Genomic DNA, 12,571 nt, shown 5'->3' with positions numbered 1-12,571 from the left:
AGTGACCTTTGGCAAGGTCAGTTCAGGGTCAAATTTTCTGACTCTAGTACTCTGCCCCTTTCAGCATCTTGATCCATCTCAAATTAAAATTTGTGTATGATATTAGACAGGGATTAAGCCTCATTTTTTTTTCATATGGCTATTCAGTTGTCTAGCACCATCTGTTGAAAAGACTTCCTTTACTCACGGAATTGTCAAAAATCAACTGACTGTATATCTGTGGGTCTACTTCTGGAACCTCTATTCTGTTCCATTGTGTCTATCCTGACACCAACACCATTCTGTCTTGATCACTGCAGCTTTAGAGTAAGTCTCAAAATAAGGTAGCGTAACTCCTCCAACTTTGTTCTTCCTTTTCAAGATTGTTTTGGCTATTCTAGGTTCTTTGGATTTCCATATAAATCTTAGAATCAGCATATCAATTTCTACAAAACAGCTTGCTGGCATTTGATTGGGATTGTGTTGATTCACAGATCAGATCAGCTGGAGAAGCTCTCTATCATTTTGGTCTGCTGCTCCCACTTCCATGGCCATCAAAGGCATCCTCTCTCTAAAACAACAGAGAAGAGCACTGGGAGAAGGTATGGAGATGCGAACACTGGCTTCAGGGCCCTCTGACAGGCATGTTACATTTGCTCTGAGACAGGTTTTCCCATGTTCCCTATAAGTCACCCAGAGGAGACTGTTTCTCTGATCTATTTCTACCAGGAAACTATTTAAATGAGGAAAGTATTTTACATCGAATAAAATTACTCCTGTTTTAACTCTCTATTTCATGAAAAGAATTCCCTAAAAATACCCAAATCATTTAAAAATCCTCTTAGCCTTTGTGCATATTGCTGTACAGATGTAATAAGTAATGGGTCTGCATCTTTATGGCCCTGTTGTCTGCATCTCCTGTCTTTTCTCCGACAGCTGCACCACGCTACCAGTTAGGCTCAGAGTTCTCCAATGATAGAGAGCAGTGTTTCCTCCATTAGACCGGGAGACCCATGAGCGAAAGAGTGGTATAGTTTTCAAAGAATGCATAGTGCCTGATTGTGTTAGATTAGATCATGTTCAGCAAATTGTCACTCTCCTCTCCCAACCTTCATAGGAAGCATATACTTCCCTGCCTCATTGATGTTGGCTTGGCCACGTGACTTGTTTTGGCCAAATGGATTTTAGAACATATGACAGAGACTTGAAATGCACTGGCATAGTAGATTTTGGGGTCTTGCCTTTCACTCCTGCCTTTCACTATAAATGTGCCTCAAGTAGCTGCTGGACGAGGAGGATGAGAGACATGGGAACAGATCTAGAGCCAGTCTGCACCTTGGAGCCTAGTTCTACCAAGCTCAGCCAAGATCAGCTGAACTCCAGAAACTTAAACAAAAGATAAATGCTTATTGTTTTATACCACTGAGTTTTGGGGTGATTTGTTACACAGCATTATTGTGGCAAAAGCTGATTGAAACACCACTTAAATCTAGCATTTAGCATACACCCACCCAATTTCTACTTCGACACCTAGATCTGATGAATTTGAGAAATTTATAAGAAACAAATCACACGGTCTGCTTCTCTAATGGAAAGGATTTATAAGGAAGCCAATCATGGTGTTCCCATAAATGATTCTTCTACTCTCAAAGGTTAACACTGAGAGGACTGGCTTCTTGCTGAGGTAGACACTGCAGATTTGCAGTGTGAGGCAGAAAATGACCCTCCATCAATCTCAGCCCCACACATCCCACAGCCCTTTCCCTCACCTGTTCAGAAGTTTTGTAAAAGGCCACAGAAGCATTGACCAGTTTTAGCCGGTCTTCCATCTTCAGCATCAGCTGCTGCCAGTGGAGGGCCACCTTCTCAGCACATTCCCGGATGGCGTCTGCGTCATAGTGGCCAGCCTGGAGCAGTGCCTCGGCTTTCTGCTGTACCTGCAGGGCACTCTGGTGCGTCTTCTGCAAGGAAGTGGCATGAAAGAGGGACTGGGCACAGGGGAGGAGAGAGAGGTCCGTGGGAACGACCCAGGCGTGGTATGGGAGGGGGTGGAGCGAGGCGTGAGTGAAAAGATGCAGAAAAGTTAAAGAGCTTTAAATGACTGATTCAAACATTTTGTCATGATGATTAACACATCATTGTTGTTAAAGCACATTTTAAAAAAAGAATATCATACATTTCCATTAACTAATCGCTCAGGTCCCTAACTCCTGCCCCCACTCCTTTCTCTTCTACTTGTATTACTCTGGGTTTTAAAGACATTTCCATTTCTGTGGTAGAGAAACAGCAGTTGTGTATAAATCTTCTCCCTGATTGGTTCATACATCAGTTAAATTTCCTTTTCAAATCTAATCATAAAATCCTTCATCATCATGAGTTTTCAAAGGAGGTTACTGCTGCAGTCCCATTTTACAGAACAAATAAACACAGCACATTAAAAAAATCCCCCTGTAACACAAATCTCAGCCAACAATGAATTCATTTTAAACATTAATTATCAGTTGAAAAGGACTCCACTAGAAGGAACAAATTTGGCAGGTTAATAAAGCATAAGAGCACCATGCCTTGATTACCTCACCAAGGGAACAGAGCAGGACAGTAGATAATTCTGCTCAACATATAATCCCCACATGACTACATTATTTATGTTTGCCTTGAGGATAATACAGATCTCGTAGAAGGTTTATTTTCTTATTCTGGCTAAACGTGGTGTGAATTCTCTGAGTTCACATTAACTGTAGGAGGTGGGGAGGCCAGGCTGGAGGACTGGGTAGCAGGGAGAGAGCAATATGGGATTAAAATTTATTAAAATAAAGAACTGATGTGGATGAGCCATATGACTTCAAAGAGCTAATATTATCCCAACCACAACTGCTGGGATCATTTCAACCGAATGGCACAGTACTATTGGCCTTTTCACTTTTAGGAAAGTATAGCTCAGCTGGCAGTGAAAAGGGACAGCTAGGAGCCCAGTAACTTACTCCAGAATTAATTCTGCCCTTCTTCTTGGGCAGCAGTGCCGGGACAGTTCCCAAGAGCGAATCCATTCAGCACTCCCTGTGTGAGAGTACAATCTTGCTCCTTTTCACCTCTATCTCCCCCTTCACCCTCATCCCTGACAGCAGTCTACACAGTCCTATTTATTCTTCCCAGTCTATCAACCACCTCCTGGTTTCCCTTCTTGCTCTCCCAAATCAGTACTCAGTGTTAGCTACCTTAGCACGACCTCCTCTAGCAACCTAGAATCCTTCATTCCCTTGCTTTGCTACTGAGTCAGCCTTCAATCCTGATGACCATATCAGCATTTGGGTTCCTAGTTGCTGAACGCAGCTAGAAAAACTAAACTAACAGGCAGAAATGCTCCACTAAAAATCCCTGATTCCTTTCTCTGTTTTACTTATTGGTATCATTTTCTTTTCCTGTCTCCTAAACGTAGAGGTACCCCAAGGTCCATTCTTGGTTTTTGCTCACTCTGCAGAGAACTCATCTATTCCCTTGGCTTCTATTATCTCCTTTTTGTAAATGACTTCCCAGTCTATATCTCTCACCTGACATCTGAGCCTCATCTTTGACTTTGGATGTGAGGGTGAGCTGCCTGCCACACCTCTCACCTAGGTCAGTGGCACTGATTTGGTTGATCTAGCTGTCTGACTCATGTCAGTCACTTACAAAGATGCAGTCTCAGTAAAAAGAATGAAAGATCTTCCTAGAGAGAGGAGGAACCCTTGCCAATGAATGCAAATGGCTTTAATGCCTTATCAGAACCTCCACATTCCTCCCAGACATTGCCTCAAGTTCCACATCTAAAACGAATCTCCTCCTCCCTCTAAAAGAGTCTCCCCACTGCAGTCTACCATTCTGTTGGTGGTGTCTTCCTCACTGCCACCCAGGATTACAATCTTGTCACCATCCTTGGCTGCTGTTTCCCACCCTGAGTCCCAGTCTAGCCCTCACCACTTCATATCTAGACAACTGTGGTGATCACCTAACTAGTCTTCTTGCCTTTCATTTCTAATCCATCAAACCCATTCCTTACATTTCTGACAGACTAATTCTCTGCGATAGGAAATGCCTGGATTAAGTGACTTCTAACATCCTTTCCAGCTCTAAAACTCTTAATTCTGTGCTATAAACATCATTCCCTTCTCTCAATTCAAAAGCCTTCGGTGGTTCCCCAATTGCTATGAAATTAAGTCTAAACTTTAGAGGATGTCATTAAAAGCTCCTCACCATGTGGTCCAATTACTGCCATAACATTATTACTAATACTTCCTTACAAAAAGCCTTTGAAAACACATGCACTTTCTTGTTTTTGCTACTTTCATTCTTCCTGACTTTAATGAACACCCCTTACACTCTTCCCATCTTTGTTCCAGTTTTCCTCTGAGACTCAGCTCAAGTCCGATCTCCTTCAAAGAGGCCTTTTCAGACAGCCTCAGACTCACTAAAAACTACCCTTTTCTGAACTCCTATATCACTCACCTAACACTTGGCTGATTCTCCTTACTTAGACTGTGAAAGTCTCAAGGTAAGGACTATTTAAAAAATCACTTTAATAGCTGTCATTTAATCAAATGTATACTCTGTGCTAGGTACTTTGCTTATGCATATTTTTTCTAGTTCTCATGACATTACTACAAGGTGGTTATTATTATTCCCACTTCACAGATTAAGCAAGTGAGGCTCAGGCTGGTTAAGCGAATTACTCAACAATGTACAACCAAGGAAGTGATGAAACCAGGAATAAGATTCAGGTTTGACTTAGTCCCAAACCTATTCCTTTCCATGAGATCACATTACATCATTTTATGTCTGGCACTTAGAATGGTATCTACAGTTCCTCATTCAGAGGAAGCATTCACCAAACGAATATTAGTGATTATGATAACTATTTGGCCTCTCCCCAATATATGAAACTAGCATATAATTGTCATCGTAAACCCATTATTATGTCTTTTTCTCCGAGAGTGGAAGACCAACTTTAATTTTCCTATAATTTTTGCTACGTAATAAATCTCTACCTTATTCTGACACTCATTATCATCTAATAGTCCTGAAAACCCCTTTCCCCTTTAATTTCTAAAAATGATAAACCCTTATGCATATGACATAATCTTGACTTTACTAACGTTGAGTCATTATTTTGCATTTATCTCTACTCTCTATTATCTAATCCTATTGAGTGCTATATCTTTAAGATGTGGATTATCAAGGATGCTAATATTTAGTAGGAGTAGGTGGAAGAAAATTGAATTTATTATCCAGTTTTAACCACTACTTCTGCCATAATGTTTATGCTTAGGAGGATTTCAGACAAAAATGGATTTCAAAATTGAGCTTGTCTCTATGAGGTTCACAGTTCTTCACACATCAGCCACAATATTGTGGATACTAACAAATAATAATCCGGGTTTGTTGATAAAGCTATGCTTCTGGGTGTTGTGTACTGCTCTCTATTCTGAATGGCTCTGGGGAAAGTTTCCCTGAAACCAAGCCTACTTCAGGTAAAAATTCTGACCTTCTTTGGGGAGACCAAAACCTTCAAACTGATGAGGCCACCCATCCAAGCTAGGGTGAGCAAACATCTTGGTTTGCCCCTGACAATTGTAGTATATGCCTATTTTTCTGGCTTAGTTACTAATAATTCCCTCCTCCACTCTTTAAAGTGTCTCAGTTTTAACAATAAATTATATGATCTACCTCCTTATAGCTTTTTTATTTTCCCCTCTGGAACCCAGGGTTCTTTCCTAGGGTCCAAGAAGTCAAATTATATTCCCTCTCAGCAATCATTGTAAAGGGCTCCAGTAACACCATCAAAGTGGGTTAAGCCAAACCAGACTAGTTAGATTCCCTTTCAAATTGTTTAAATCCTTCCTGGCATATATTCCCTGCAGGTCCCTGCAGAACCTGGTCTAAACCAACACATTTAGAGAGAAGCACAAGGCCACCTGGAGAAGGAGTGTATGTTGAAATTCTGGTTCTGTCCTCTTTATTATAATCTCGCCATGCTGCACACCCTGCCTACCTGCCATTCCCAAGATCTTCTAGAAATCCTATCTGCTTTGCCGTGTCCTCTTGAGACCATTGACATAAACTCTTCAGGGACCTATATCTCAACATCAATTCCAAGAATATTTGATCAAGTTGCACCCATGTAATTAAGAGACACATATGCTTAGTGAGGCTCTATTCTGTAAGGATGCAACAGCATCTAATACAAATTAAGACATTCTGCATAGGCAAGTCATGTGGAATTTGGTCATTTCAATAGCATTGCTAATGCATTTACCCACTATTTTCCATTAGCTCATGGAGATGCGCAAATGTGTTTTACACTTGATTTTTACTTGCCCAACATTTGATTAAGTGACTGAAAATTTAATTACCTGACAGTGCAGGTAAACTTCACATTGAAGATAAACAAGAAGGAGGTACGGCCAAGAGCTGTCTTCTCTCTGCCTAGCATCCCTCACAGCTTCGTGCCATGCTTCTAGTCTGACGGGCCCAACCTTCATCTTCTTCATTGCTCCCTCTCTATGGGGACTTGACCACTGTGTGCCTGATTCTGGATTGTAACCCCAATCCTGTTTTTTTCTTTACAGTGAATAGATCCTCACACTGTCATATTTGGGCGTGCCAGTAAAATACAACTGAGTCAGCTGACGATAATAAAACTTCTCTCCTCTGGCTAGTTCTTCTTAGAAAATGATTTTCCCGTATTGTGTGTGTAATATACAGCTCATTTTTAAATCTCAACTCCCAGACAGTACTCTGGTACTAGCAATGGTTCCTAAGAAGCTATCAGGCATCTTATAGAAACATGTGATTCAGGTTAATGCTATATTTACACATACAAGATGGTTTCTGAAAATTTAAATGGTTGAAATCAATTAATACTAGTTTAAAAATGGCTAGCAATCAGTTGGATTACTGCATTAAAGATATGCTTATTGCCACAGACAATTAAAATTTTACCATTGTTGTGGAAAATTCTCATTAACAATCATTTGTTTTAGTAGAAGATAACACTTTTGCATTTCTTACTTAGAAATGGGTTGAGTTTTATACTGAACCACTGTTAATGAACATTTTTGAAGTTTTCACTCTTTATCTCTTTTCCCATTGGTACTGAACTTATTTTATTTTCAATAAGTTCCCATGTCCTATTTCCTACTCTTTTCCCCACACTACTCTACAGCAATCAGTTCAAGTCTCTTTGGGAAGGAGAGTATTCTAGTAGAAAGGATAATTAAAGGTATTATTTAAAGCAAGACAAAATTTATATTAGATTATCATAAGTGGAGTTTTATTTTAAAATAGGCTTTAAAACAAGTCTCAGTTGGTGAACTTCGGGTTACAGTGTATTCTTTAAATATGACTTCCACCAGCATTATTGAACGACTACTTTCAGTGAAGCAAACTACCTAGTGAGATCTGCTCCAGTGCTCACTGTTCTTGTTAAAAGGCAGACTCTGACAATGGAATCTAAATGTTACGTGTAAGTCAAATGTTTAAAAATGGAATCCTAACTTACTAATGACTTTTGTATTTGTTTATCCTGAATTCTGAGTGATCGTCAACTGGAAGTGACTTCTAACCTTTTAGCATTTCATTTCTCACATGGTACACAGTCTATAATGTATAAAACACTCAGTGTTACCTGAGGCCTTGAAGGTTAAAGGTACCAATGAGTAAGAAAGATCCACATTTGTAGTGTGAATACTTGTCTTCTAATACTAGGCATCCTTGGGGTGATGAACCCCTGTATTTGCTTCTCCATCAATTTCTGGGTAATAGGGAGGCTACCTGGACCATTTCACTAGAAAGAGAAAGGGCTTCACTACATAAAGGAATGCCCACATCTTGAGGAATCATCCTGCATGAGATGCAGAGCAGAAAGGGGAAGGGAGGACAGTGTAGCCAGATTTGGGTGTTACCTCGATGGCCAGTTGGAACTGCTCGTGCTCCCGCTGCAGCTGCTCTGCTTCAGACAAAGAGCTGGCATTGACCAGGCTGGCGTTGAGCATTGACTCCCCATTGCGGATCCATCCCAGGACCTAGGCAGTCAGGACAAAAATGCAAGTGAATGGCCTTTGCAGGTTCCCAGAGCTGTTGCCTTCTCTGATGGATCCATCAATCAGAGAGCTCGCTATCTTCTCCCCACAGTTGGACAGAGGACAGGAAGGGTCTGGATAATTAAAATAGTCATCTCCCTCCTACAATCACAACAAAAAGAATAAAGTACCTAGGAATAAATTTAACCAAGGAGGTGAAAGACCTATACACTGAAAACTATAAGACATTGAAAGAAATCGGAGAAATAAAAAAATGGAAAGATATTCCATGATCATGGATTGGAAGAATAAACAGAGTTAAAATGTCCATATTACCTAAAGCAATCTATAGATTCAATGCAATCCCAATCAGAATCCCAATGACATTCTTCACAGAAACAGAACAAAGAATCCTAAAATTCGTATGGAACAACAAAAGACCCCAAACAGCCAAAGCAATCCTGAGAAAAAAGAACAAAGCTGGAGGCATCACAATCCCTGACTTCAAAATATACTATAAAGGTATAGTAATCATAACAGCATGGTACTGGCACAAAAACAGACACACAGATCAATGGAACAGAATTGAAAGCCCAGAAATAAAACCACACATCTGTGGACAGCTAATCTTCAACAAAGATTAGCCAAGAACATACAATGGAGAAAGGAAAGTCTTTTCAATAAATGATGTTGGGAAAACTGGACAGCCACATGCAAAAGAATGAAAGTAGACCATTATCTTACACCTTACACAAAAATTAACTCAAAATGGATTAAAGACTTGAATGTAAGACCTGAAACCATAAAACTCCTAGAAGAAAATATAGGCAGTATACTCTTTGACATCAGTCTTAGCAGCATCTTTTCAAATACCATGTCCACTAAGACAAGGAACACAAAAGAAACAATAAATAAATGGGACTACATCAGACTAAAAAGCTTCTGCAAGGCCAAGGAAACCATGAACAAAACAAAAAGACAACCCACCAACTGGGAGAAAATATTTGCAAATCATATAACCGACAAGGGGTTTATCTCGAAAATATATAAAGAACTCATACAACTGAACAACAACAAAACAAATAACCTGACCAAAAAACGGGCAGAGCATATGAACAGACATTTTTCCAAAGAAGACGTACAGATGGTCAACAGGCACATGAAATGATGTTCAACATCACTAATTATTAGGGAAATGTCAATAAAAACTACAATGAGATATCACCTTACACCTGTCAGAACGGTTATAATTAACAAGACAGAAAATAACAAATGTTGGAGAGGATGTGGAGAAAAGAGAACCCTGATACACTGCTGGTGGGAATACAAACTGGTGCAGTCATTATGGAAAACAGTATGGAGATTTATCAAAATATTAAAAATAAAAATACCATATGATTCAGCCATCCCACTACTGGGTATTTATCCAGAGAACATGCAATCAACAATACAAAGAGATTTATGCACCCCATGTTCATTTCAGCATTATTCACAATAGCCAAAATGTGGAAGCAACCCAGGTGCCCATCAACTGATGAATGGATAAAGAAAATGGAATACTACTCAGCCATACAGAAGACAAAATCGTCCCATTTGCAACAACATGGATGGACCTTGAAGGTATCATGTTAAGCGAAATAAGTCAGACAGAGAAAGACAAATACCATATGATTTCACTTATATGTGGAAGATAAACAAATACATAGATAAAGAGAACATATTAGTGGTTACCAGAGGGGAAGGGGGTGGGAGAAAGGGGTAAAGGGGCACATATGTACGGTGATGGATAAAAAATAGACTATTGGTGGTGAGCACGATGCAGCCTTACAGAAACTGATATATAATAAAGTACACCTGAAATTACACAATGTTATAAACCAATATGACCTCAATAAAATAATTTTAAAATATAAAATAAAATCGTCATCTCCCTAATCTTACCTGGCACCCTGTGCCATAAGCAAGTACCAACCTTATTCCCAGCTTCATATATTCTTTCCTACCCTTATCATCCCTCTGTCCCAATTTCCTCACCCACTTAATTTAAACATTACTTTATCTGATTGCATTGTATGTACGTTTCTGAAGTTCCTTCCGGAACATAGAATAGTATAAATAAATTCCATCTGTTGGTATCCTTTTCTTTTTTTAAGACCCGGTTCAAACATCAACAACTTCTTGAAATATTCCATACCTATTCACTTCCATTAGAAATAATCTCTTCATCATCTAGCACAACCAAACCATTTTGTATGTACCACCTTTGTGGCACTCACCACAGACTGCCTTGTTCAGCTGTTTTGACTTATGTTTCATTTCCCCACTTAGAATGTAAACTCTGGAAGACTAGACTAATATATTAGTCATATTTTAATTTCACAAATTACCTAGCACAGTACCTTGCATATGATGGGTGTGCAGTAATGTTTTTGAAACAGTGAATGATTATCTGTGGAGAGTACTCAAATCACACCTGAGCAGTGGGTTTAACCTCCTATGCCTTGCAATATAGCCAAGAGTAGACAGGTTTGAGCTTTGGTAGGTAAACAACCCAAAGGAAGGCGGAAAGAGAAAGAAAACAAGCAAAATAGCACTAATAATCCATACACCGGGTCATTAGAAAAAGGGAAAGTAAGTTATAATTGATTTAAATTATTTGGAGGCTATGGCTAGGCTGAGTAAAATTTCTAGGTGACCTTAATTAGCACTGGGGGAAAGAAAACTCAGCTAGAGAATATTAGAATAGAAGGAGAAACAGCTCACACTGTCTAGATAGATGGTCCCAGGTGAGTGGAGATGTGGCAATTATTTAGCTAACAGAGTCAATCATGAATAATCAAACCAGAAGATTTAGGCCTTGAAAATCTACCTTGTGTCTGGTCACCAGAAACTCGCCAAATATTTTCTTTATTAGAGAATCTGAGAGTTTGCTTGGAGAAAAAATAAAAATTCTTCTGAAATTTCAAGATCAGTAAATACCATCCATCTGTTACCTCAAGGCAAAGCAGAAGACACCACAATCTGTTTTAGATTTTTTCAGGTTTTTTTCTCCTCTCAATTTCTTCATGTTAAACAACTAGAAAAATACTAAGCCTGGTCTCCTATTCCATAACCCTCATAGGCGTTTCTCAAATTTCCTCCTTGGGCAGAAAATGACTGATGCCATATTGTGCATGGATAACATCAGGGCATAAATCCCACTAAAGCTGGGCTATTTGGATTGAGGTGTTAATTCATGGCCAGTCTGGCAGATTGTAGATGAGATGCCAATCTCTAAAGCAATTAGTTGCAGGAAATAACTGCTCAGAGTGTATGTGTGAAGTCTCTGATGCCACTGGTGTACTGTGGCTGGCTGGCTGGCTGGCTAGTGGTGCTAAGGATTTCCAAAAGCTGCCTGGAAGTTTGGGTACATGCACACATGGATTGCATGCCCAAATGCTTCATCTCTTTGGAAAAAGAGCTCACAGTGTATATTTTTGAACTATGTAAGTCCTTCTGCCATGATTCATTGCATTTTGCTTGGTTCAAGATTCACTTGAGGGTGTCAGAGAAACATTTTCTCCATGTGCATCACAAATCAATGCTTGAGGGACAATTTGACTCCTTCTGGGCCTCCTGAGTCTTGCTGGAATATTTTCCTTTCTAGTTTCAGCCAACTGGAAAGATCAGTTATAGTTATGGTTGTGGGATCTCCATTTACCAGCTTTCTATTTAGAAATATTATAGGCTTCAGTTTCTACATCTTTCATTAAATCATGCCATATACTTGAGATCCTTGTTCATTTTTATTTCCCAAATGTTGTTTATAAAGGCATTCCAGGACTTCAAAGTGGGAGATTTGATAACGCATGGTGGTTTATATCTATGGCTTAGGTTCAGGGGTAGGACTGAACCCTATGATTGAGTCAGTCCTAGAAGCGGAGATGGGAGAGTGTAGAAAGCACATAAAATCTGAAGTCAGAACACCAGGCTCTGTTACTACCCAGCAAAATCACTTAACCCCTTGGAGCCTCAGTTTTCTCATCTGTAAGGTTAGGATAACAGTACCTTCCCTTTCTGTATCAGGGTTGATGCAACGTACTGTAAAATGTAAAGCCTGATGATGGTGGTGGTGGTGGTGATGTTTAGTTTTGGAGCAAAGGAAGGTAATGCTATGATTCTTCATTTATTCTTCTCACAATGAGAAGAGGAAAAGTTTAAGAATATTAATTTTATTCCAGTATTTGTAGAGCTTATAGGAATATTCCAATGTGGTGTAGGTACCTTAGCTGTTATCATCATTCTTTGTACTCTGATCAATGACAATGTTCATTGGTAAAATTTTATATTCCTGTAGTCCTTTATCTTCCGGGTTCATAAAGTAGGTTATTTATTCTGTGAACATCCAAGTGATTGCAAGGTAGTAGAAGAAATATTGTAATAAAAATGAGAAAATGTTGGTCCTACTAATCTTGAGCTGTGTGACTTTGGAAACATCATTTAATCTCTCTGAGGCTGTTTTCTTATCTGTAAAATGGTAACACTTTGCTTGCCTAAGT

At 39.3% G+C, this 12,571-nt stretch overlaps 1 protein-coding gene across 6 annotated transcripts in view; it reads right to left on the bottom strand.

Moving 5' to 3' along the window:
* The window catches only part of KALRN (kalirin RhoGEF kinase), a 633,526-nt gene that overhangs the window by 259,579 nt on the left and 361,376 nt on the right, over nt 1–12,571 (bottom strand). For 4 of the 6 annotated variants that reach the window (XM_087439724.1, XM_014783031.2, XM_087439715.1 and 1 more), the window contains exons 16-17: nt 7,917–8,036; nt 1,749–1,967 (exon numbers count right to left, since the gene is read on the bottom strand). In XM_087439724.1, the coding sequence (XP_087295850.1) occupies nt 1,749–1,967; nt 7,917–8,036 (339 nt within the window). The remainder of the gene's footprint in view (nt 1–1,748; nt 1,968–7,916; nt 8,037–12,571) is intronic. The other 2 variants (XM_087439725.1, XM_087439716.1) reach the window with 1 other exon arrangement.

Source organism: Ceratotherium simum, chromosome 15 (genome assembly GCF_057802395.1).
Source record: "Ceratotherium simum simum isolate JZ-2026a chromosome 15, ASM5780239v1, whole genome shotgun sequence".
Lineage (NCBI taxonomy): Eukaryota > Metazoa > Chordata > Mammalia > Perissodactyla > Rhinocerotidae > Ceratotherium > Ceratotherium simum.
The sequence above is the reverse complement of the archived record's forward strand: the minus strand, read 5'-3'. Positions and strand labels throughout refer to the sequence as shown.